The sequence below is a fragment of the Acanthopagrus latus genome, chromosome 8 (assembly GCF_904848185.1).
Source record: "Acanthopagrus latus isolate v.2019 chromosome 8, fAcaLat1.1, whole genome shotgun sequence".
Classification (NCBI taxonomy): domain Eukaryota; kingdom Metazoa; phylum Chordata; class Actinopteri; order Spariformes; family Sparidae; genus Acanthopagrus; species Acanthopagrus latus.
In genome coordinates, this window is record NC_051046.1 from 6,225,758 (window position 1) to 6,252,612 (window position 26,855).

General features: G+C 43.6%; 2 protein-coding genes and 1 long non-coding RNA gene across 7 annotated transcripts; 1 reads left to right on the forward strand and 2 right to left on the reverse strand.

Moving 5' to 3' along the window:
• Positions 1 to 1,298: 1,298 nt before the first annotated feature.
• On the reverse strand, positions 1,299 to 26,855 carry LOC119025071 (muscarinic acetylcholine receptor M2-like). 3 transcript variants are annotated; one of them, XR_005076686.1, is made up of 5 exons: positions 26,721 to 26,855; positions 18,793 to 19,021; positions 17,724 to 18,584; positions 15,848 to 16,792; positions 1,299 to 1,321 (listed from the first exon to the last, which is right to left on the reverse strand). XR_005076686.1 is itself a non-coding variant. In XM_037108395.1 (4 exons), exons 2-4 carry the CDS (start codon positions 18,961 to 18,963, stop codon positions 16,481 to 16,483), a joined length of 1,344 nt encoding a protein of 447 aa, XP_036964290.1. In that variant the 5' UTR covers positions 18,964 to 19,021; positions 26,721 to 26,855; the 3' UTR covers positions 15,710 to 16,480. The 3 variants fall into 3 exon arrangements, 2 of the variants coding, with proteins under 2 accessions (XP_036964290.1, XP_036964291.1); XM_037108395.1 differs by lacking the exon at positions 1,299 to 1,321 and having other exon boundaries at positions 15,710 to 16,792; XM_037108396.1 differs by lacking the exons at positions 1,299 to 1,321; positions 26,721 to 26,855 and adding an exon at positions 19,204 to 19,616 and having other exon boundaries at positions 15,710 to 16,792.
• Positions 3,381 to 4,429, forward strand: LOC119025072. Its single transcript, XR_005076687.1, has 2 exons — positions 3,381 to 3,543; positions 4,141 to 4,429. It is a non-coding gene; the product is annotated as an uncharacterized LOC119025072 (long non-coding RNA).
• LOC119025070 (S-adenosylhomocysteine hydrolase-like protein 1) lies at positions 4,248 to 12,689 on the reverse strand. 3 transcript variants are annotated; one of them, XM_037108391.1, is made up of 17 exons: positions 12,246 to 12,689; positions 8,377 to 8,488; positions 7,863 to 8,000; positions 7,626 to 7,726; positions 7,379 to 7,481; positions 7,198 to 7,292; positions 6,786 to 6,892; positions 6,580 to 6,696; positions 6,439 to 6,502; positions 6,269 to 6,357; positions 6,087 to 6,157; positions 5,910 to 6,004; positions 5,692 to 5,790; positions 4,884 to 4,952; positions 4,684 to 4,762; positions 4,473 to 4,593; positions 4,248 to 4,381 (listed from the first exon to the last, which is right to left on the reverse strand). In XM_037108391.1, exons 1-17 carry the CDS (start codon positions 12,633 to 12,635, stop codon positions 4,375 to 4,377), a joined length of 1,857 nt encoding a protein of 618 aa, XP_036964286.1. In that variant the 5' UTR covers positions 12,636 to 12,689; the 3' UTR covers positions 4,248 to 4,374. The 3 variants fall into 3 exon arrangements, with proteins under 3 accessions (XP_036964286.1, XP_036964287.1, XP_036964288.1); XM_037108392.1 differs by lacking the exon at positions 12,246 to 12,689 and adding an exon at positions 10,389 to 10,726; XM_037108393.1 differs by lacking the exon at positions 12,246 to 12,689 and adding an exon at positions 8,727 to 8,859.

Here is a 26,855-nt window from a genome sequence, read left to right on the forward strand (position 1 = left end):
GACCAATACCAGTGATTATCGTGCACTCTGACATAAAACATATTAATATACATTTGAAACACAACATTTTAGATTAATATAAGATTCAGGAAAAACACCTCAGTATTCCTGAAATCTCGACGGTGGCTCTGAAACCTTCTGGTAAAGCAGAACGTTTCCAAAAACACTGAGTATCTGTGGCACAGTTATAGTTGAAGGATGCCTGAAGGCCCTTTAAAAGTCCTAAAATCAATTTAATGCATGTTAAGCCTTAAAAGTCAATAAATAATTCATTGTATTTGCGAGGTCTTGCCACAAACATTTGATCTAATCTGATTTATCCACTTCATGTAATGTGTTTTTGTCGTAGTGAATCAAGCCCTTCTGAGTTGTATCCACATTTCTTGGAACCTACAACTGAAACTAACACTGTTGTTTTACTTTAAACCTGCAATAATCTTTTGGCAAAATAGTAGATTAACCAAACTCAACTCACACGACCACATTCCTTCATAACTGTCCAAGAATCAGACTGAAATTTGGTTAAAAATTATCTGGAAAAATTCTTAAAACACTGAATTAAAGTGACACCTTGTTGCAAGACTGATGCACTGGAACATGTCGGATTTATCTGCTGATGCACTGCAGCCTTTGAATGTATCTTGGATTGAAATGTTTCACTTCTAAGTGTTATAATTAATGATTTACCATCATTAGGAACATTATGTTGTAGCAAAGTGTGGGAATAAAGACCAGGAGGAAAACAGAATGAGGCGATGATAGAGGATAAATGGCAAGACTCCATTATTTAGTAAGCCCACCATCTGAGTCTCCTTGGTGGGACCGAGCAGTCGGAGCGATGAGCGCCTGATATACGTTCATCATGTTTCAGTACGGACGCTGCGAGAGTCCATTATGGCCGACTGCAGAGGATGTGAGGTTAAGTGGTGCCGGTGGAGAACGAGGAGAGAGGAAGGAGGGAGGCCGGCGTGCTGACAGCTGGTCCGAGTGATTAGACCGTGTAGTGATGCAGGGAAGGCATCAAAGCTCTTTAGGGAGAATCCCTGACAGGGAGGAGGAGGCCAGGACACACACACACACACACACACACACACACACACACACACACACACACACACACACACACACACACACAGAATCCTGAACTTCCTGGTTGCTAACATTGCCTTTAACCTGGGCACACAGGGGCCTGCAGCGTATAGGCCGAACGGGCCATCTGTCATTCTCAGATGCATCATCAACCAATGGATTACCAGCAGGACACACACACACACACACACACACACACACACACACACACACACACACACACACACACACACTGGTAATACAGGAGAATGAGTGGTGTCATTAGATTAGATTGGGTGTGGCGATCTCCTCGTTAATCTCTCACACTAATGGCTGTTAAATTGCTTTTGTCTCGACCGCTCCTCTGTGCTGTACATCACTGTGTTGCTGTGGCTATTACATTAAAGGTGTATTACACTAATCTCAGCGTGTCGAGTCCGAGTTTATCGATCGTTCGCAGCGTTCTCTCAGAATACAAAACACCGACACATTCAGACGTGCTGACACCTCCTCAGGGGAAAGGTGAGCTCCAGACGCCGGTTCACTTATTGTCACCGCCATGAGAGAAGAGTGACGGAATGAGGCGTTTGAGGTAAATCGGGAAAATAAAGACTCCAGTTATCTGAGAGAGGAGAGGCAGCGGCTACTATTTCCTGCAGCATTAGTGACTCACCTTTAGCCTGCTGCCCCGAACGAAACACAGTGTTCAGTTCAATAAGGATCTTCAGCACACACAGACACACACAGACACACACACACACACACACACACACACAGAGGGAGATTCTGGATTACAGTAATCCAGGGACAGGGGGGTATTTTTAGGACTTGCAACAATCGGGGGGGAAAGAGATAAAGATTGTCATACGACCAGCTGGATCCTCTTGGAGCAGATTTAATTACGTAGCGTCTGATTCAGAAAGCTACTCAGAGAAGACTTTTTTTTAAAAATTATCTTTATGAATGGATGTGAGAATTAAAAGCAAAATAAAAGGAACTAATGTCTCACGCTCGGTGACGTTAATGACTGAACTAAAACAAACACCGTAAGCACCTGAAATGTAATCACTGCGTTTATCATATAAATGGAGCCGATAGTTCAAACTAATCGCTTGTACAAGAGGAACTAATTACAGGTTATGAGAAGGGATAGATTGTGTAACGCTCAGAGACGATGATCACTATCATTAGCTATGAGAGGGAAATGGAAAACATTAGAAAATACATGTCTTCTTTCCACAGACAGCTTTAAACACCACACAGAGAATTAATGAGGATGGAGAGAAAAGGTGAGAATTAAAAAGTAATAATGACCTGATGTGTTGAGTTCATGTTCTGTAGGTGACGAACCCTGTTGCTGTTGTATATAAACAAATTACTGTGTTACAACACTGGTTAAATACATCTTTATCTCAATGTGTGTGTGTCATTTCCTGCCGTGATCGTCACAGCAGAGAGGCAGAATACACTTAAAGATTCAAGAGGCTCAGGAACCAGAGATGTGAGATTGTGACTCCGGCTTGACTTGACAGAATACAAATGAGTTGAGAGAGCAGCACAATATCAGGGACCTGAGACTGAGGCAGCTAAATGGAATCCAGCCATCTTTAATTTTCATTATTCACACCTGTTACTGTTTGTTTTTTTTTTTGTTTTAAATCACTGCTAAATGTCAAGATGTCCTCTGTAGCAAAGGTCTGTTGTGTTTCGGTTTGACCTCATCGCCTTGCAGATTAGCTCCAAGACAGCTACTCCACACACACACACACACACACACACACACACACACACACACACACACACACACACACACACACACACACACACACACACCGAAGCAAACCACCGTCCATCTGCCACTGAATCCCTATAACCTTGACCTCAGCGCGGTGTGACTTTTTGAGTGAGAGGTTCATTAAAAAGACAAAAACAAACCGGCGCTAAATTTAGACCATTAACAACAGTGAGACCTTTAATTAAACCCACTGCAAGAATCACTCAGAGCTCTGACGCCCCCTAGTGGCAAAACAGTCACTCAGGAGGGTCTGTGGTCTTTTACTGCAGCCTCTCCATGAATCACTGTTGGGAACAATTTATAGTTTGATAGGATCGAAGAGTTTAATGGATCAGAAGGAGTATTAGTCTAGTATACAGCACTCCTCCTCCTCCTCCTCCTCCTCCTCCTCTGTGTCGTTCTCTCCTCTTCTTCTCCATCCTCTCTTCTCTCAGGTGTTCCTGACGAAGCAATCAGACCCTGCTGCATATTTAATGGTCGTTCAGGAATCAGGAGCTTCTTCTTCTCCAGACGAACCGTCTCTGACCTGCTGAGAGCTCTGTTGTCTTTCTCCTTTCCATCAGTTGTTTTTATTCTATTTTAGGATGGAGGCCTGGTGGTTTAGTTTTGTTTGTGAATTGAGTTCATGGAGATTTTATTAGTTTCAGACCAATTTAAGTTACATTTTTGCAAACTTGTAGGTATGATGTACTTTGTATTTGTTGCTTGTCACAAGGTTGAGCTTACTGTGTGTTTTGCGTGGCCATAACAATATATTTACACGTATGTGGTGTGAGTCGACTGATTATCTGTTCCATCATTCAGCATCTTTCTGATGATTTTATTTGATTTTTCAGTCGAGTGCAGACAAAATACTTCTTTTTCTAAAACTGAAGCAAAGTAACAAAAGTTATCAAATAAATGTAGAAGATTTAAAAGTACGTCCTGTTACTGCTGCGCTTTCTTGCAGTTCAGTACAAAACACCTTCTTATTGTTATATTAAAATGATGAGACGTAAGAAAAAGGTGTGATAAAGAGCAACACTTTTGTTTTTTATTATAATATCTCATGCACGCTGAACTTCCAGAAGTTTTTAAGGTGAAGTTCAGAAAAAAAAAAGTTTTGATCTGCGATTTAGATCAGGAGAAATTAAGCTTTTCTATATGTACAAATGTGTTTTTTTCAGCAGATATTCAGCTTTAATCACTTGAATTGTTAATTTATAATCCACAGTTAAATACAGTTTACATCACTGATTGCTGCTCCGTTTAATATGCAACATTCATATTCATTTCAGCTCCCATTCAGCACTTTGTGTTTCATCTTAAATCAGAATTCACTATGATTACATTCTGGACACTGTGACAAGGAAACAACACATTAAACAGATGCAACTCTGCAGAGGAGAGAAGCGAGCCGACGACTCTCCATGAAACTGATTCAGACTGCAGAGGGCATCAGAGTCTGCAGGATGTGAAATCCATAAGAGGCGTCTGAAGAGCGTCTGTCGCTCAGCTGTATCTCCTGGGGGTTAATACCTGTATGGACAATTAATTCTGTTAGATACAAATAAAGAATAAACCGCGTGTGTGTGTTGTTGTTGTTGTGTGTGTAAGACAAAGCACACACCTGTAGTAGTTGGGTTTGAAGGGCCCGTGCTTGCTGATGCCCAGGTACTTGGCCTGTTCGTCAGTCAGCTCTGTGACGTGAGCATCAAGCGTCAGCAGGTGAAGACTGGCCACAAATTCATCTGAAAGCACGAAACATTCACATCAGTTAATGACTTCTGAAACACACTAAAAGCTTTGACTGTTTCAGGACATGTAAGCAGACGACTTGCCCATCTTCTTTGGCAGCAGGTAGACGTCCTGTTTGTATCGTCCCTCTGGAGCGCTGTACAGCTCTATGAGAGCCATCGCCTGATGAACATTACAGTGAAAGCCTCTGTTTATACAACGACAGGCGGCTAACACCTGTCTCAAAGTGTCTGTATTTTGCGAACATTAAAACAAGTGAATAACATGAAACATGTGAGCCGACCTGAGTTGTGGCGGTGATGGAGAGGACGAGCGACGGCACCGTGGAGCAGCTCAGGTTCAGCAAACGACCCTGAGAGAGCATCAAACATACACACTGTGCTGTGACGGCAGCCACTGATAGAAACCTAAAGACATGTACAGGGAAGTGTATTATCTCAAATAATTATGTAAAGAATAATCCTCAAGTCTCTATGCTGCAGCTAAGTGTGCTCCTGGTGCTCAACTTATCTCGGATCAGACGGGCATATGTGGAGCTGTAAGACTCTATGTGAAGGTTTAAAGTGATGGTTCAGGTCTTTTCATGTGGGGCTGTATAAGGAACTCTAATGGGTGTATGACCTGCAGTGGATGACCGCCAGCCCTCCTCCTGTGTGGTGGAGCAGAGCATGCTGCTTCTCCACACAGGGTGAAAGTTCACGGTCATCTTCTGCAGAAAAACACACCGATCAGGGATACGCTCATCACACAGCCCCACATCAAGAGGTATTTCATTATAGAAAGTAGCTAGCACGGCTATGGCTGATGCTGTGTGTAGTGTAAGCTATGTGGGATGAACGGGATAATAAAAAATGCTCTTGCAGATACTACTGATAGTACTGAAAATGATCGCTGCTACTTGAACTTCTTGTTTAAATCAACATTTCATGTCAATTGATTCATTAATTTTTGAAGGATTCTGTGTAATAAATATCATGATGTGCAGCAGGAGCCCAGTTCAGAGACCACTGTGGGGATATACTTCACAATAAATTATTTTTTCCACACATTATCCCTTGGCGCTGGTGTTTATTGATTAAATTTATCTTCACTTCAGCGAGCAGGACGATTCTCTTCCCATCCGGCCAGATCACGTGGTCCACCTGAGGCCTCACGCGCTCCCACCTCAGCTCTGTGGTCCGCAGACTCGCCTGACAAGGAAGAGAAGGAAGAGTTTATACAAGGCAATCACACAGGTTTACACACACACACACACACACACACACACACACACACACACACACACACACACACACACACACACACACACCAGGTCTATCTCGGTGCTGGAGTGCCCCATGTTGCAGACGATGCAGCCATTCTTCATTCGGTCCAGATGTTCTCTCACCACCACGTTCTTATTGCCTGCACAGAAACAAAGATGACGTTAAACACAGTCCTATCATCGTATTGATATTATTGATTAGAGCTGGAGGACAGCAGCTACCTGTGCAGGTGATGACCACGTCTACCTGTCTGACCACTTCACTCAGTTTAATCACTCTGAAGCCGTCCATGCTAAGAGCAGAGGAGGAGAGAACAGGGTTTTGTTTTTTAAGCAACATTTCATGATGTTTCGCTGCAGCGTTCCTTCACATCCGTGCTGATAAAAGCTTCCTGCATTCATACCAGGCCTGAAGGGCACAAATGGGATCCACTTCTGTGACGTACACGATGGCACCCAACGCTTTCAGGGCGGCACAGCAGCCTTTGCCGACCTGCAAGAAGAGAGAAAAGAGGTTTGTAGAGTTGCTGAGATGTCCTCACTCTTCTGTACTGAAATTCCTCTTCGTACTGACCTCACCATACCCGCACACCACCACCTGTTTCCCTCCAAACATGACGTCAGTGGTCCGCTTCAACCTTAACAAGAGGAGCGTTCAACACAGTCAGACTGTAGTTCAGTGCTGTACCAGTGGTTTTATCTATTAGTTCATTACCCGTCCAGTATGGACTCCTTGCAGCAGTAGAGGTTGTCAAATTTCTGCTTGGTCACCGAGTCGTTGACGTTCATGGCCGGGACACACAGCTTGCCCGCCTTTGACAGCTGGTACAACCTGAAACACACGGCGGAGACACACACCTGAGCTGGAGAATGACTTTGTGGACTCGTAGGAGCGTTGTTCTGGTTCTGTGTGCAACCAACCGATAGATGCCTGTAACACTCTCCTCCACGATGCCTCTGAGCCTCTTGAACAGGCTCGGGTGCTTCTTATAGATCCAGTGGGTCAGGTCGCCTCCGTCATCCAGAATCTGACAAGAGTGAAAAAAAACAAGCTAAGCCCTCCATCGGTCCAGCCTCTTCCAAACTCTCACTTCTCACTGAACTAGAAAAAGTCATTACAGGTTCCTGATTGTAAAAAAAAAGTTGACGAAAGTATCAAAATGCTGTTAAAGCACAGCGAGTAGTGTCTGCTCAGGCCGACCATCGACCTGTACCATCAACATGATTCTGAAGCTGTTATTTCAAGGTAAAAAAGTTCAGTAATGTTGCTTTAAGATTTGTCATGACCCCTAAAACATCCCTGAGACAGATCAGAGGTGTTTGCTCACGGTACCATGTTGGGCTGCCAGGTGTTCCCACCCGCACATCTGTCAATACACCACCAGAAGTCGTCCTCTGATTCTCCTCTCCACGCAAACACCGGGATGCCTGAGATACAGAGCAGGCGACACTTAGAGGAGAAAGTGAGGAAGTTAAAACAAACAGATGAGTCAGTTTCACGCAGTCGGTCGCACCTCGTTCAGCCAGAGCAGCAGCCACAGCGTTCTGGGTGGAGAAGATGTTACAGGCCGCCCAGCGACACTGAGCCCCCAACACAATGAGAGTTTCAATCAGCACCTGCAACAGAGAGCGAAACACCTTCACCTTCAGACAGACCACAGCACAGCCAAGGACAAAGACAGTGGGAGGGGCCTGCTCAAGCCTGTCAGAGCTGACCAATCAGAGCAGACAGTGTTTTGTGTGTGTGTGTGTTGAACTGACCGCCGTCTGTGCAGTGATGTGTGTGCAGCCCAGCACTTTGGCTCCGGCCAGAGGTTTCTCCCCTCCTGCTCGTTTCCTCAGGACCATCAGAGCTGGCATTTCTAGACATCACAGACAGAAACCGATCACGAATGCTCACGTTCATGTATCTAGGGATTGTTTTTTCCTTTCTTGTGTGAGTCACACTGGATGGAAGCTCCAGTCTATATAAGTGGCTTGACGACTCTTTGACGTTACCTTGCTGCGCGATCTCTATTTCTCTGCGTCCGAAATCGACCTGTTTGATGTTTTTGATGCAGAAGTCAGAGAAGCCCTTGGAGGTTTTCTGAGCCTTGTCTCTGGGAGAGGACTCATCCTCTGAGCTGTCGCTGCCCACTGCAACACAGACACGAGGCATTCAGACATGGCAGACATACTAATTAAGGTATAAGTTGTTTCTGTTGTTTCAGAAATCAGACTCGGGCTCGGTGACTCTTTTCTCTGAGCCTTTGAAGTCTCTACAAACCCTGACAGTGATTGACACGTTTGAGAAAGGCATAAAGAGCCGATTAGGACCAAATTAAAGAGACTTAAGTCTTCAGAGGACTTTTCCTTTTAATTAAGGTTCAGCTGAGGCAGAAAAAGCGCAGAGGCTAATCCTCGGGGGCCTGTAGTTCTCGTGCTGCTGGGATCAGAAGTAGCTCCGTGTATATATCAAAGACATGTGATCAGACTTAAGAAGGTATGCGTGTGTGTTTTCATGTTTCCATACCTGAACTGTAGCTGTCTGTGGAGGACTGTGAGATGGAGTGCGACAGAGAGCGACGGCCGGTCTTGGTGGGACGCTTGTTGAATTCTTGCTTCTGGTCGGTGAGCTGTATCTGCTGTGGAGCCAGAAAAGACAAAATAAAGTTAGCGAGACAGAGAAAAGTGGTAGTTTCAGTAGCTGCTGGTCACAAGAACAAAGTCTCACCAACTTCATGCAGCAATAATAGATAAAAGTGCACAGAACAGAGCCATTCAGAGCTGATTTATCATGTAACCTGCTCAGAGCCTGTCGCTATCACACACATCTCCTTCTCGTCTCCTGACTCATCCCCTCATCATCTGCTGCCGTCTCACCATCCAGCGTGGCTCTGTGAAGGCTGGGCTGCTGCCACAGGAGTCCCACTTGGCCATGTCTGCTCCCTGGCTGCTCGCCTGACTCTGCTGCTTCGAGTGCAGCTCCAAAAAAACAAAACAAAACAAAACCCCCCCTGCAGGCTCGGCTGAAGGTTTTTCTTTTTCCTCCTCCTACTACAATCTCCTGCTTTTGTTCTGTTTCTAACCCATGTGGGCAGACATGTGCACACACCCACCGATGCAGACACACCTCCACCTCCACCTCCACCTCCACACCGACCCCTCCTCCAAACAGTCCAGTGTTTAGAGCTTTGTGGCCGCAGTTTTAATGAGAGGGGAAGGATTTAAATATGAAAGTACAGTATACTGCAGTATACACATGCTGCTGGCTCAGATATTAAAGGAGACATCAAACATTTTTTTGTTTTTTATGCATTAAATTAAATTGCAGATTTATTCATTTCAATGTGACTAATACAAAAAAAAAAGAGTCTCTGCTCATCATTAACTTATCATGCTTCATCGGAGAGAGGCTGAATTATCAGTCAGGATCAGGAGAGGAGTCTGTCCTGCTGCTAATCAAATCCCCCAAAACCTCGTTAGGAGCAATTAAACCTGAGATGCTCGTGAACGACTGTAATGATGATCTCTTTGGGGGGTCTCTCCGCTCTTCTGATTTTTAACTTTGTATTCACAGCACAACATCTTTTCCACACAGCTCTTATTATGACTTTCACGGGTGATAGAAATGTGGATAAGATCCAAAAACCCAAGAAAAAAATAAGAAAAAAACACTCTAACACTTAAAATATGAGATCAAATAATGTTTTGATATAGAATTACCCTTCAAAACGTCTTATTTCTTATTAGGAACACCACTGGAGGATGTAGAATACAACAATCAAACATAATTATTGAGAATCCTTCTTTTAATTGCTAAAAAAGATGATAAGAGTTTCCTGACCGAGGCCACAGCCCTCCACAGTAACTCAATAAAGGGAGAAAATTAAGGATGTCCTCTATATGGAAAATATCGACAATTAAAAACAGATATATTTCTGACTGAATGGGCATGTTTTAGTTGTTACTCGTTTGTTAGATTTTCCTTTACCAATATGTGTTTTAGCAGGCACACACTTTACCAACATCTAACCTGTCGATCGAGTTGATTTAAGACAAATGAATGTCTTTCTCGAGCACTTATGTCTGTTTAAAGACCAACTGGTCGAGTGTTAAACTCTGTTTTCGTTCTAAGTAATGATCACTTGAATACAAATGTTTGAATAAGGAGACTCTTACTCAAGCAGCTGCTTAATCTTTAACACAAAAAGACGTTAAGCTGTGACTTGGAGCAGTGTGAAAGTCAACAACGTTCTCACGCTGGGGTCAGAAAATAGTTTGAGCTCAGCTATTGTTAAAAAAAAAACAATGAAAGCTAATAATCATCTTAATTAGAGTGACCGTGGTAAAATGTGTCTCCTTGGGAAACCGTTCATGCTTCAATTTGTAGCCTGAATTCCTAATTAACTTTTCAAAATGTTCCTCTCTGTCCTTGGAATCAATAGAGCCAAGATAATTCTTGCTTGTGCTTAAATAACAACATCACCCTGACTCACTGCCCTGCAGAAGAAAACTTCTCCACCAACAAAAAAGCACTGATACCTTGATGCAGATGGACTGCACGGCCTCCTGCTCCTTGGCTTTAGTTATGTTCACTAGACTGTACGCTTTCTTCATGCTGGCTCTCACACTGACCGCAGCGACTCTGCAGAGCTGATGCTGATCAGAGTTCACAGAGTGACGCTTTACGCCACACCTTCACCCCGCACACACACACACACACACACACACACACACACACACACACACACACAGGTGACAGGTGGAGACAAATGGAGTCTTTGTGAGTCTCACAGAGGGGAAGAACAGGTTAGAGGTGAAGGGAAGAGAGAGAGAGCTGTGAGGAGGGAGAAGCTCAGGCGAGAGTTACTGGAGGCGACGGGTGAATGCATGTACAGTCAAGTGCACTTTGCTCTCAGGCTGTACATTAAACAGACAGTGAAGAGACGCACATACATGAACATACTGTACATTCATGACAGAGAGAAGAGAGAGAGAAGAGAGCAGCTGCTGCGACAGAAGAAGCAGCAAAGTGAAAAAAACACAAGCTTTAGAGCTGCGTTCAGGGACAGACGGCAGCTTAGTGTTCCTCACGTAAATCAGACAACTGAGCTGGACTGTATACTGTCATTGTTTTCTGTCCACTTAGTGACTAAAGCAGCTCAGCAAGGTTACTAAAAGACTCTTAAAGGGGCCGTCCACAGTTTTTTTCCTGATACATGTGATAGTTCATGTACTAGGAGGTATCAGCCAACCTGCAAACAGCTAAACACACTGAAAACCTCCTGCGCAGGTCTAATAAAAGATGCTATGCAGCTGCATTATGGGAAATATAAGGATTCAGTGTTTTTTTAAAGATATTTTCGGCTTCTGCTGCTTTGATTTCTTTCCTTCATGTCTTCCAGCTCTGTGGATGTACAGATATAGTGTCTGTTTCAACCTCCAGTTTAGAAGTTTAGTACGCCTATAAAATTGTTGAACACACAGCACATAAAAAAAAAAAAAAAAAGATGAAGCAGAACCAGAAATGCAGTTTTTGGCGCCTGCATCACCCACAGAGGGCAGGCGGTGGAGGTGCAGGTGGTCGTGACTGACGTAGCCTCACGATATCTTCAAGGTGAGGTGAGGAGGTCAGGTACGCTCACCTTCTCACCTTCAGATAAAACTTGTGGTCTTCAAGTTTTGTTTTTTTTTGTTCATTCGCAGCAATAATCTCCAAGATCTGTAAAAAGACTTAAAGGGTGACTCCACCAATTTTACACATTAACGTGTTTACAGGTGGACATTTGTGTAAAAACTAGCAAAAAAAAAGTCGTTTTGTGACTCCAGAAGAAGCTGCAAGTAATCTGATCCAATGATGTCACTCTGTGGCTGAGATGCATTGTGGGTAATGTTGGCATCAGGTCCACTGGTCGACCGTTTCACTCCTATGCTGGAATTATTATAGACAGGTTATAAACGAATGATCAGAGACATCGCCATTTTTATTCCAATGCATTCTTCCTCCTTTTTAAAACCGGGTGTCTTCGGGTGTCATTACCCACAATGCAACTTGCTGCAACATCACTGGAGGCAGTTTATCAGATTGCATGCAGCTTCTTCTGGAGCCACAAAAAGATTTATTCTACTTTTTTTCCCCTTTTTTTTTTTAAAAGTTGCCCAGAAAGAATGGACTTATAGACTATATGAAATCAGGGCATTTCCCCTTTAAGTCGGTTTAGTTCTTCTAAAGAGACTAAATGTTTGCAGGGTTATAAATATGTATGAGGGTGCTGGTCAAACATTCATCAAGGCTGCACATTGCAACTCAAATCATTAACAGCCTGAGTATATGCAGCTTCACACCTCTTGTGGAAAATGCTTACAGATGCATGTCTTATATAAAATGTCTTTGCTCACCATGTCAGTCTTCCGAGCTTCAGTCACTCGCTCTCCCGTCTCGGACGCCTCTTCCCCGTTTTCTTGCCGTCCCTGAGGCGTCCACCTGCTCTCAGCTGCCTTTAACATCTGCAGCAGGTTGGGGCTGCTCTTTGCTGACTGATCTTTGACTCCTTCCTCTGTGGTGGCAGCAGAGGCATCCTCCTCTTCCTCTGTGTTCAGCGAAGCTTTGTCCTCTATATGTGGCTCAGGATACTCACCAGGTAGTGGCAGGTGCTCCCAGGAGGCTCCTGTCTGCTCCTTTTCCTCCAACATGACTCCCCCGGCAGCCAGTAATGAAGTGAATTTTGATTCCTGCTCAGGTGACCCGACAGGAGACCAGGTGGTGGCTCGGCCGTACCCTGCCCACATACATCTTATTTCCTGCTGCAAGCGTCTGTTTACACTAAACAGCAGCAGCTCTTGGGTTACTTTGACTAAATGTAAAGTAGATAATTAGTCCGGGATGCAGTGTTTACAGGGTCAACACTGATGGGAGCGCTGCACTGAACATAACCTGAAAATGTAGGAATGTGTCTGGCTTTAAATACCATGTAGGTGCATGTCGACATGCCCTCGCACAGCCTTTTGTACCAAAAAGGACCCCGTGTACGTTAAAAAGAAGCTCTTATACTTGAGACCTCAGGCATCCGGACTCGCACAGCCACTTTTGTGTTGTCTCTGATAACACTGGCTCATATCACATCAAGCACAAACTCATGAGTGCAACTCAAACAGAGGGTTACATAATAAACAAACAGGCATGTTTACATCAAACCCCACCAGCATCAATAGTGGCCCCGTCGTGACCGGCCGCCGCCTTTTGTGCGTCTGTTGCCAGGCGGAAAGACGGGAGCAGCCCGGGGCATGACAGACGAGATGGCAGATTCTGTTACTGACAAACTGGAGTAGCTTTCAGATTTGATCACATTTTAAGTCTCATATGGCGTCAGAGTTTTTCACGTCTGCCTTGACATCATTGTGAGGCCGCTTGTAATAAAACAGTTTGTGTGTTCCGCTGTATAACTTCCTCCTTGTGTTCGTCCGTTGAGCTGCAGTGGAAAGTTAGAGGGAACTTTGTGCTAGAAAGATTTTAACTTTGGAAGATATCCACTTGATTTATCAAAGTCACAACGATAGAGCCTCAAATAACCTTCAGACAAACTTTTAAACGTGTTTTTAATGGAAGGATGTTTGTGGATGTTGCCTCCCATCACCCCCATAGAACATATTCACATTTTCCTCTGATGTTACTGTCAGGATGTGAGGCTTCGAATGTTGACATAATGTTATACTGATGTGTTCCATGTTGCAAATTCACCATTAGCTAACATTAGCATCCAGCCCCTTCCAAGCTAACATCTCTGTTTGTTCACCTCCAGTGTGTTTCACTTCCAGGTGCAAATAAAGGCGTTCAAGATGCACATTGATATTTTAGACTTAGTTCACTCCTTTCCTGTAATGCTCGCTTCAAATTGGTTTAATGCTAACATTAGCTTATGGTTACCAAATATGTTATTTTACCTCAAAATTAGCCCGATGTCTCTCTGGGTTTTGATTTTCTATCATCAGAAAGTAATGAAGTGATCATATTTTGCTGGACCCCTGATGTTTAAAGGAAATTGATTGCTACCTGACACTGAAATCACATTAAAGGTCCTATTTATAAGGAAAGGTAAGAACGATTTCAGCAAGTATTACCTGCGTCAATGTTCGTATCAGCACCTGACTGTTGTGTTTAGAAAGGCTTGAACAATTGTGTACCTCTGCTTTAAGTTTTGGTCATTGTTGAAGGTTTTAGTTCAGGTTAACTTTTGGTGGGATGAAGGCTGAGGAGATCACTACATATTTGAGTAATGATTCTCTCTCTATTCAGTTTTTTTGTGCAGCTTGCATTGTAAACACACAGTGATCCCAGACAGAAGCTCACATTTTTACGTTTTCGCTCTGTTAAACACACCTACCAAATGTTGAACAAATGGTATAATGATATAAAGGTTTGTTGTCAAGGTTTCTGTCCAGTGAGGATTTTGCTGCAGCAGTGTGATTCATCTGTTCCACTAGAGGGCGCAGCCGACCCACAGCTGCACCAGGAGTTTCCTCTTCACACAGACAGAGACACCCTCTGTCCTTTCTATCCTCAGTGTGAAGCCTGTGAGCAGATTTCAGATTGACTCCTTCTGGTTGGTTTTCTGGTGGCTGACAGGATCCAGGAGAGGTTTATGACCAGAGGGAGAAGCAGCAGGAGGGGGTGTTACAGTCACACTCTACAGTCTGAGTCTCTCCACATTTCTGCTCAGTGCAGGAATTTCAGACTCTGGTGTTAAATTGGCGGGAATATAAAAATGTCCCTGTTACCGCTCAGCGAGGTGTTCACTGTAACACCCTTCAAATTAAGGAGTTGTTGTGGCTTTCTCTCTCTTAACTGAGAGAACTGTTATTCACTTCACTTCCTCCTCAGATTGTCTCCCAGCAGATTTGTACACAGAAACCTAAAGTCAAGGAAGTTTCTCATGGTAGAAATGTATACTGTTAGACTGGAGGGGAAAGAAACAATTCAGAGAAAGAAAAACGTGCAAATGTGGGTTTGCACAATCTTGTTTTGCCTCTTTGCTCATGAAGCATCTTAATTGTTGTGCAGGATCTGGGTTATATAAGGAAAAAGCAAAAACAGGGAGTGTTGTTCAGAAAAGGAAAGAGCAGAGTTTGTTTACTTAGAGAGAACTAGTTACATTTAGTTACAAAAACATATTATTTCCCAAAGTTTGTGGAGGAATTATTTGGCATGGTATCTGACGATCCTCTTCCAAGAAAAATGTGATTAAAAATAATGCACTTCGCATTTTCATTTTGGACCATTATTGCCTCTGTGTTAGAAAGAAAATTGTAAAAAGCCGGAACACGTAATGAGCAAACAACTCACACAGGAAGCTAAATGATAACAAAGCCAAAGAAGTCCACTGAGGACGAACAACAATTATTAGATCTGGAAAAAGTCATTTAGTCAGTTTTGATTATCTCCACTTCATTTGGCTGAGGTGGTGCTCGGCTGGTACAAGGAAAAAAAAAAAAGCCCTGAATCATATTATGAGATTTGCTCCATTCTAACTGAGTGGAATGAAGCTATAATCTCCTGAACAGACGAGACAATATGCAGCTTTTTGTTCAGCTCAGCGGTGGTCGTAGCAACACTGTGAAATAACTCTGAGACTCTCTGCTTCTCGGGGGTTTGCCCCGTTTCCTCCGGCGTGCAGACCGCTGCAGAGCTGCTTTTCTGTTAGTGGCGCAGTTTGTGGTTCTTCCAAGCAGCCCAGCAGCAACTGGACTGAAGTCACGACGCCCCAATAAAAGCCTGATGTGGTCACGGATGCAGATAAATGAGGCTCATATGTTGTATATGTCTGACCACAAATATCATGAGAAACCCCAAACAAAACGTTCTCTCCTTACTGCGTTTATTTACAGAAAACATTGTCATACATGAAGAAAGAAGAAGGTGAAGATGTGGACAAATGTTACACCTGGGCTCATTTTACAACAACATGGATTACAGAGGTCGTCCGCTTAATATGAGTAACTCTAACCACACACACACACACACACACACACACACACACACACACACACACACACACACACACACACACACACACACACACTCAAACATCAGTTTATAGCTGTTAATACTCTCTTAGTCTCTCTCTAGTTTGGCTGATTTCTCTTCTGTCACAGCTTGTGTCAATAATACACCATCTTTATATCACCTGTATGTTATCTTCTTTTTACACTGGAGTTATACTTTTATTCTAGAGTTAAAAAAAAAAATCACTGTTCACTGTCCACAATTATACTGTTGGGGATAAAAAAAAAAAAAAAAAAGCATCTCAAAGAAAATGCTGCACAAGTTCTTAGGAGGAGCAAAGAGGGGAAACATCCCGTCAAAGTAAAACCCCTACTGACATCCAGTCAAAGCTAACTTTTCACAATAAACTGCATCTCCACCAGAACGAACTGTCTAGAGAATTATAACGCTAAGCCATGTATTTTTCACGTCATTACAGTTAAGATTCATTCTCGATGTGGGAAACTGAAAAAAAGAAATGGAGAACGTGTACAATAATAAAACATCTAGTCTATATTTTAACATGTTCATTCCAATATTTGTGTAACTGCAGTTTACAAGATCATAACTTATACACAAGTTGGTGTATTGACCCTCATCGCGCCGTTCGTATGTTCTTGTACTGGCACAGAAGCAGGTGCTTGAAGGTGTTTTTGAAGGTGGCGTTGCAGAGGGCGTAGCAGGCCGGGTTGATGGTGCTGTTGATGTAGCAGAGCCAGTAGCCGATGGTCCACAGGGCGTTTGGGATGCAGATGGAGCAGAAGGTGTTGATCAGCACCATCACGTTGTACGGCGTCCACGTCACCACAAAAGCAACCAGGATGGCCATGATGGTGCGCGTCACCTTCTTCTCCCTGGAGGAGATGCCCTTCCTCTTCCACTTCGCCACAGCAGTCTGCTTTGTTACCTGGAAAATCAGAGGAGGAAGAGATGTTTTATTGATTGCTGTTAAAGGTGCACTTTGTAAAAAATGTCCATGCTGTTTATCCACCCGCGACTGTTGATACTGTTAGCTTGTTAGCTCGGTTAGCCATGCAGGTAGCCAGACTACCCTGGGAGTGTTGGTATTTACAGCGCTAACACAGGAGCTTTGGACCACTGGGAGAAAAAAAATGTTTTCAGGCACAGGACTACCACACTACAACTACACAAAGATGTCTTAGACACAACATCAGAACTCTTATTTTTATACTTTTTTAATTATTTGATTAAAATTCTACATATTGTACCTTTAAACTTATTGCTAACTGTGTATTTCAATGACGTAAGGCGACCCTGAGTGCCATGAATAACATGTTAGTCTGCTGAAGTTCAGCTGGTGTAACAATAACCACGTTCACCATCTTGATTTAGGAGTTGATAATTAGCAGTATAAATACAAGGAAGTTTGCAGCTGAGGCTCATGGGAATTCTATTAGTTTAGCAAATATTCCATCCATCCATCCATCATCTGTACACATTATATGTACGCCGCTTAATCCTCTGCAGGGTCGTGGGGTAGCAAATATTCAAGATAATCAAAATAAATACTGGACAAGTTAAACTTTGTAAACTGGAGGTGAGGCTAAATTGAAAGAGAGATAATCAAAGTTATCGTAATTCATTCTGAGAAGAACGTGAAGGTCTAAATCAAGTTTTATGGAGACGCATCCAACACTTGCTGAGACATTTCCCTCATTCATTAAAGTCACAAGATCCGCTGAGGACTATGAACGTCTGTACAAAACCTATGATTCATCCAATGGTCTGGTCCAGACTGACTGACTGACACTGCCATTCCTGGAGTCTTAGGATGGTCAGAAATACTGATAATCATGATATATAAACAACTAATTTACCTTGAACAGGTTCCTTGTGACCAAACTCTGTCTGTCAGCGGCTGAGTTCCCTGGAGAAGGTGGCTGTGTTTGATTTGTCTTCTCACCCTCTGAGCCTTTCTGTGACGACGGAGGGACCGCAGTGTCCTTAGACGTCGAAGCGTGGACGCGGTCTGCGCCGGCATCCACCTGGACAGTTCGTTCGTCTTTGCAGGGCCCGCTTCCGTTCTGCTGCTGCTCCGTCTCCTTCTCGTGTCCGGCCTCCTCCTGAGCTTCTTTTGCTGTGATGCAGGTGTTCTGGCTCTCACCTCCGTCCTCCTGGCTGGGATAGGGGCCATCTCCCAGACTGGTGCCGGACGTCTTCCTGCTTTCCCTCCTCACTCGGCTGCGGCTGGCCTTGGAGATGCGCCAGTAGAGGTGGATCATGATGGCGACGGGTAGGTAAAAAGCTGCGATGGCTGTCCCGAATGTCACCGCTGGGTTTGAGAAGAACTGGATGTAGCACTCGTCTGGCGGGACGGTTCTGCCGCCGACGATGAACTGCCAGAACAAAATGGCTGGAGCCCACAGGATGAAGGACAAGACCCAGGCCGCGGCGATCATCAGACCCGCCATCTTGGTGCTGCGGCGCGCTGGGTAGCTGAGCGGTTTGGTGACGCAGAAGTAACGGTCGAAGCTGATGATGAGGAGGTTCATGACCGAGGCGTTGCTGACAACATAATCGACAGCCAACCACAGGTCACACACCACGGCTCCCAGGGGCCAGTAGCCAATCACAATATAGACAGTGTAGAGGTTCATGGAGCAGACGCCAATAATGAGGTCTGCACAGGCCAGGCTGAACAGGAAGTAGTTGTTGACGGTCTGCAGGTTCCTGTTTACCTTTAGAGAAACAACACGGGGCAGGCTGTCAGATGCTAATCTTTTTTGTGCAATGTGATGTGCGTTTTCTCATTTCTATTAGATTACCAATCCTCACGTGCTGTGTTCTTATCTCCAAGTCTGGGGTGTGCCTCTCAAGATGTCCAGAGATGGATGTTTGAAACACACTCATTAATCGTAAATGATGAAAAAAGGAGGAAACCCAAACCTTAATGGAGAGCATGACCAGGATGTTTCCGATGACAGTGATCAGACTCAGGGACCCGGCCACCAGGACGATGAGCACGATCTCCACGGTCGTGTACGGAGTCACGGAGAAGAGGCTGGCGTCCTCCACGCTGCTGGTGTTGGTGGCGTGGGATAAATTCAGAGTCTCCATACTTGCTGATTCTGGACGTCCTTCTCACAGATGCTTCAGGCTCGAATCACGCCTGGATCTGGTGAACACAAATTGTAATGCCATCAGAAAATGATCAGCCTCTTTGCAGCAGCTCTGCCGCGTTTCGTGATGTTCGTGTTTGAGCGCCCATTTATCTGTCTGCGCAGTTACACGTGCAAAGTCATGCGTAACTGTCAGCGTGTAAACACATGGCAGGTGCTTGAGTGTTTTTGAGCTTACGGCTTGGCCCAGGTGTGAAAGATGGACAGGTGAGTAAATACAGGCTGCAGCAGCTGTGTTTTAAAATATACAGCAGCGGTGCCCCACATGCTCGTATCAGGGATGACACGTTGAAGCTGGTCTGGAGTTGAAAGGCTTGAAATCTGCAGGTCTGTATAAATCATCACGATTAGACTTAAATGCTGTCGTGCAAAATGATTTTTTTTAAAAAACCGTCTTGGCGCTTGGTCGACACTCGGCTCGTGTTATTTTCCCCGAGCTGCTATCTTTAACCACATCTTAAGTGACCTGGAAGTCTTAACTCTGATGAAATCTGAGCTGACGGGTTGAACGAGAGCATCCAACGAGGTCACCTACACCTCCAGAGGGTTCATTTACATCTACCATTCGGCCTTGAAAGTCACAAAATGCCCTTTGAGAGGATCTAATCTATGCATGAGAGCCCATTCAAAAATGTCAATTTGTTATCTTGATCCTTCAGGCATGGGGGAGTGGGCTCCTACCAACGTCTCTGCCCCTTGATATGAAATAGGTACTGCCTGGTTTGAAAATTGGAGTTTTCAATTGGGAGGAAATGTCTGGGTGTGGATGTGTTTGCTCTCTTTGACAGATAAACTTTAACAGAGGACACATTTTTAATGTCAAGAGAAGGAAAGACGGTTTATCTGCGGAACAATTTCAGCTCTCTGAGTGAAATAAAGAAAAAGGGGATGATTTTCTAGGCACTGGTGAGTTATGAAAGTCTGTTCCAGCGACTGCACAGACGGATTTCTACTGGGGCCACCCACGCTGAACATCCAGGCACTCGTGCTGCTGTTAGGTGCTTTGGATAAAAGCATTTACTAAACAACATCTGACATGCATATGGAGATACCTGTTTCTTTGTATTCTATAATGGACTGCCTATTTGAAACGCTCCCAGGAAAGCAGACAAACGGCGAAACACCGCAACATCAGAGTTACAGTTAAAAACCAAGAAACATCGGGAATAGACCTGCGATACATACGCAGCATAATAATGTCATTAACTGATGTATTGTGATCAGAAAATCAATGTGAGGACACTTAGATGAGACCAAGAGGGTTGTTGCATACTGCTAAAACCCTCTAAGTGACTCCATTAGGCCACATGATAACATCATACTGTACCTGAGAGATGTTTCCTTCCTGCTCTTACAGCCAGATGAAACTTCATTACTGCATCTGTAACTCTATCACTCACTCATCAAAGACCCATTCTGGGCCCTTTTCTGTCGCAGATGAGAAAGAGCTGGTGTGTCGTGTGTTTTGTGTGTGTGTGTTTCAGGACCTTGGTCTTGACAGCCTGTTGTGACTTCAAGGATCGAGTTGTGCCGACATTTTGGTCTCAGTGGAGTTGCCGTATAGGATTTGTGCGGATGTGCAAATCATTGTGTTTACCTGCATTCATCATGGTGTCGACTATCTGTTCTCATGATTACTTTAAACTCAACTCTCATTATGGGGTCCCAAAAAACTATCACACTTTAAGGTTAGAAATGCAGGATCTTGCTTTTTAGATGTCATATTTTAGGCCATGTGGCAGTAAATGTTAACGCTGGGTCTTGGTGGAAGAGGGTTCAAGGTCCTATAACCAAGTAAACATTTTCAAATCAGTGTATCCTGTGGCTCTACTTTAGCAGCCCACCCAGGTAGATACAATGAGCAAATCAGCTTTTTTTTTGCTAAATAGAAACACTAAGTTGTCAGTCAATGATTCACACAGACCAGCACAGACTTTCACAGTCAAAGCCGTCAAATTCAAGGCATCTTGATTAACACACGTTGATTGTAAGACGGCTTCCTAAATGTTCCTGGTAGCCGCTGTTAGCCTTCGAGCAGCACCGTGAATAATTTTCCCTCCAGTCTATCGGTCGCTATACTGTAACGTTAACTTCTAAAGATGAAAAGGCAGCAAAACATCCTCCCATTCATCGTTCTCTCCTCTGACGGTTTCTTTTTTTTTTGTGATGCATTTGCAAAGAAAACTCACAAAGCCGGCCTCTGAAATTTAGACAGGGTGTGCTGCGTTCACAGTGCCTGCAGGAAACGACAGCACGCTTCGCTACGTCTTCATAGCCTCGCCTGTGAGATGAGCCTGACCTCTTACTGCACTGAAACTTTTCCTCAGAATGGACGTTTCCAGTGCGGCTTCATCTGCTCTGCAAGTGAGTACTTGAAAAAATCCACACACTGAACAGATGCTCTGTAATTTGTGTAGCATGGAGGTGTTTACAACCTTCCCTTTATCATGCAACCCTGTATAATGTCGAACACTGTACCTGGTGTATTGTTTAAACACAACCCACACATCGATGGTATTGCCTACTTTGCCAGTTGTTGTGATCATTATAGCTGCTTATGTGGACATATAGATATTCATTGTAAGTAGTTATCTGTTTGTGACAGTTAATTATCAACACTTGTTGCAATAATTGATTATATCGTGGACCCACATGCATGGAATTTAAAAAAGATGATACTTCTGGTTCTGATGCTTTGGTGTATTTGCAGCAGTACTCTTTTAATACCTCAAGTAGCTCGTGACTATAACCATCAAAACATTAAAGCAACATAATGCAACTTCTCTGGATAGACAGTTGATTGTTGAGTTTCAGACTTTGGTCATCAAATACTGACACTTTGGGTTGGTGGTTCAGATCCGACGCCACCCCACAGCGTCAGTATCTGTCGACCTGACGATGAGACTTGACAGTCAACTGTCTTACTCCACGATTTGCTTTGTGTCGCTTTAATAATGTGGATGAAAACGGACAAGAACATATTTGCATGCACTTTGATGTGATTGTTTGCAAGAGTTTTATAGCAATACATTATAAACGGGTCTATTTAGCCCTGTTTATGCATTATACAAACATTATCAGAAACCGTCAGAGGTATCAACCCTTTCCCTATGTCCTTTGCCGGGGAGTTGGCTCATCAGAGTTGTCTGAATGACGCCATAACTTCTCCATGACCTGTGAACTCTTGTGCTGTGAAGTGGATTTCTACCTGCTGGGATAATCTCAGTGGAAAACCTTGAGATATAAGCGCAAGAGTGCACTTCCACAGAAGGCCAAATTTATGGATTTGACTCAGCCAACTTTCGACCCAGACATCTGGCAGACAGCCAAAGGTAGGCATAAACAGCGGATCACATCAACAGACCATTACAATATCTCCTTGAGGCAGATGTGCAGATGGCTGCTGATTAGTTTTGGACATGGGAGTCATATTAAGTGTGCCAGCCAAAGGAAAAAGGCAAAAAAAAAAAAAAAAGTCAAGTCACATCCTGAGAGATTATTCAACCTGTAACTCTGGATGTGGGCGATGCTGCGAACAGAGATGACAGAGGTAAAACAATAAAAACAAATAGTCTGTGACAACTCAAAATGAATAATTTCAGTCTGCATGTGGGGGGCAATGCTACTGACAAAGAGCGATCAGAAATGTGCTAATATAGGATTTCACCTGACAAACAAGAAGCCCAGTTTTTATTAGTGAGCCACCACTAACGGTCAGCAGAGGGATCGACACGTTCACCAGGCTTTGATCACTGAGGTCAAATCCGGTCAAAAACCAGCTGTGATGATGATTTCACTCTTTGTGGTGCAGAGTTGTAGACACCACGATGTCTGACTCCATCACAACCAAGCACATTCTGCAACACCAACATCTCTGAGAGCAAAGTCAACAAAAAAGCGAAGACAACCTTTTCCTACATGCTCTGAGTCAGCAGGGTCAAAAAAAAGTTTCCTCTTTTTTAAAGTCTTTATTCCGCTTCCTGTTTGATTAGTAGAAAAGTAGACAACATGTGCTCAACTTAATCTGCAGCTGTAGCTATTGTGATATAATTCACTTATCAGCCACAGTCTGTCTTTGTTCTAATATCTGAATTTTTATCCGCTAAATCCGCAACAATCAGCTCCACCTTAAGTGATAAAATTCACAAGCTCTCAGTCCTGCAGTACCAGGTTGAGGGACTGTATTGTCCTTGCATTCACTTAAAATGAATTCAATTAGGATTACATTTTTCGATCCGATCAACCATGCACATGTTACCATGGAAGAGATTGTGCAGCATTGGGAATCCTCCTCCTGCTGCCTAGAAATCTGGCCTACATTTGAAAAAATATTTTAAACTGCATCAGAGCTTCTGCAATTAGTCAACACTTCTCTTTTCTCTGGCTTTTCCCCACCAGCCATGAGAACTACAGTTATCAAACCACTCTTAAAACAAGAAAATTATGTTGAAAATGCTGTTTTTTTTCAAAAGCTTAACACCCTCCCGGTCCTACAGAACTGTTTTGATGTTTTCCAGTCAAGATTTCGATCACACCACAGCACAGAAGCTGCTGTTGTTAAAGTATTGAATGACATCCACACAGACACTGGAAACATTTCTCTCAAGATATTATTAGATTTCAGCGGTGCAATCAACAATCAAGTCAGCCACAACACATTAACAGATGCACTGGAAAGCTGGGTGGGCCTATATGTCACAGCGCAAACCTGGAATGAATCCAGTTTGAAGGACAGAGACTGTTTTGTGTCGACTTGTTATTACATATCTGCTGGAAAAATGTCATGTGGAGTTCCCCAAGGCTCCATCCTTGGACCTCTTCTGCTCAACATCTACACGCTCCCACTAACTCTTCTTATGGGAAACAAAATTATTTCTTATCCTAACTACATGGACAATACAAACATGTATATAATGATACCATCAGGTGATTATGTTGCCATGGAAACACTGAGGTGCATTGAACAAACAGCTGCTTTTGGACGCAAAGACGAACGACTGCTCAGCTGCTGGTGCTAACATTAAATTACAGAAACGAGGACTGAAATCTAATGTGGTTATGAACCTAGACCTAAATTTAACATCCAAATTAAGATTATTACAAAATCAGCATACTGTCACCTCAAGAATATATTAACAATTAAAAGACTTGTAGAAATACATAAGAATGAGTTTATCTTCAGTAGGCTCGGCTACTCAAACGCTGCACTTGGTCATTACAGCATTCACAGTCCTGACCAAAATCAGAAAAGTCCAATTCTCAGATCTTGGAGTTTGTTTGAGTTGTTTCAGTGCCTCAACACATTTCTGATCCGCTGCTCTGTTACAAACTCTCTAAGCTCTGTCAGATTACCGTCTCCAGAGATAAAACTAAACACAGAAAAGCTGCATTTTTAGGCAGAACAAACCCCCCAAAAAACTTTGAGATCATTGATGAAGGCTTTTCTGCCTCTAACAAAAGCTGCTGTAAGTGTTATCGTCGTTTTAGCGAACTTCCTGTCCATGTTGCAGTTAGCAATCCCCTCCCTCCTCTCTGTGTCGCCACATGTATGTGCAGCGGTAATCTCCACAAACAGCAGCAGACAGGAGGATCCTGCTCACTGTGGGTCCAACGAGCAGACAGACCAACGAGACATTTGTTAATGACCAAACACTCTGTAGCAGCGATTACTGCTGAAATAACGCTTTACGAAAAAAATCGCTTACAGCAGCTTTAAGTCAAACTTTTGAGTATTTATTCCCAAAATTTTAATCTTTTGTTCCCCTGTATTTTAATCCTTATTTATATTGTCTGTTTAGATAACATTGTGTATCGATTGTATGTCGTCTGTTTTATGTGAAGCACTTTGAATTGGCTTGTTGTTGAAAGCTGCTTCGCCCACATACACACACACATACACGCACACGCAGCATATGTTAACAAGCTGTCTAATGAGCTGGTGTGAAGATGTTTCCATGTCAGGTGGTATTGGTTCGTACCAGAGCGGGAGATCGCTGCCTGCTCACGAGCCCGTCTGCACCTCTTCTCTTCATTCACACTAATAAGACCTGCATTACTGGACCTCCCTAATTGTTATTCAGGGCTACTGGAGAGAGTCACAGAGGCAAACAGTATTTCCTTGACAGCCACAGAAACATAGTAATTAGATCCAGCAGATGCTGCCTGCAACAGCTGTGCCGGTAATATGCTTGTAGGACATAGTAGTACTCCTCTGGCTGGGTGAGCTCAGCCTTAAAAAGACTGTCTTTGATATCATGAACGATAGACGACAGTCAGCCGCAGACTCAGTAAAGTTACCTGCAGACGAGACGGTGAAGCGAGAGGCTTGTTTGCCAACACACGAGCAGGTGTGGATACACAGCTCCATCAAAAGGAGGATTTAACGACTACGAGGATCAAAGTGTTGCAGTTTTTATTATTTCATTGGAGAAAATAAAAAAAGCTTTTATCTCTTAAATGCATTTTATTGCTTGCTATATCTCTCCAGGACAAACATGTTTCTGACTGGAAATCTGTAACGTCATTCCAGGTGTTTGCACAGATGGGAATTTAACTCCAGCAAGTAAACACACAATATGTTTGACCTGAAAAAAAAAAAAAAAACAGATAGAAATACAGTGCACACATTTGGGACCATATCGGACAGAAATGAAATAGTTTTTCAAGGCAGTGTTTTGAAGCAGGTGTTCCTGATGTTGTTGCAGTAGTTACTGTAAGTTTGTTGTCCTGTGTCTGAACTGTGGGACATTTCACACGAGCCTGAGCTTTGGCCTCGCACGGCAGTGGTAACAGAGAGGAGAGAAAAACCTACACTGCAATAGAGCCAGAGCGCGGGAAGAGCAGAGGAGAGAAGACCGGCACGGTGGGACGGATTGCAAAAATAAAAATGAAATAATAAGGCCCAGAGGAGACGAGGCACGAGGGAAGGAAGAGATGAAAATAATCTCTCAAAGCTGTGGGCACATAAGAGGTGGCTTCAGTGCCATGCACGCAGAGCGAGTCCAAGAGTAGGAGGGCTGATGAGTGAGGATTCAAAAAAAAAAAAAACATAACTTGATTTCATCTGGTAGGTACAGTTTTCAGGGAGGAGCTGCATGTTTGAAATCTAATTAAACACAGAGACAGAGTCACGGGGGGGGATTCCTCGGGAGCAGGGAGACTGGGGAATCCAGAGCCGGGATCTGATGCAGGTGGCTGATTGAAAGCTTTCAGCTCGGGACAGAAATGAAGACAAACATGTCTAGAACAGCCTTGGGGGAACAATAACAGCCATATCTACCCCTGCGGTATAGAAAAAACTTCGACAGGAAGCCGAAACAGCATGTGGAGGGTAAAATTTCAATCAATGTATAATCAATAACATAAGACATGACATTTTGTTCCTGGAATATTATTGATGAGTCTGTGAGGGATGTTTTCATCAACATTTTAATGCCATCTTAACTTACAAATGCTTTATATTTGTAAAGCATACATCGTTGTTGTATATGTGTATTTGTTTTTCTACTTTAAAGGGTGTTATTTAGACCCTGGGGGGGATTTGTGTGAAAATCCAGACACGTTATAAACGATTGTCTGACTTTCTGAGAGCCAAAACATGCTTGACTTTAAAACCTCTGTCTCCGTAAAGTTTGTACATTTCTCTAAAGACGTGTCCTTACCTTGGCAGAAATCCACAGGGAAATATTCTCTCACCTTGTCTGCTGAGAACGACGTGGACGAGCCGCTTGAGTCCGGTCCATGTTCCTCTCACCTCGGTCGACACACTGGAGCGGAGGCAGAGGCGGAGAGGAACCCAGCGTTGATGTCGCTCCTCCTCTGACAAGAACC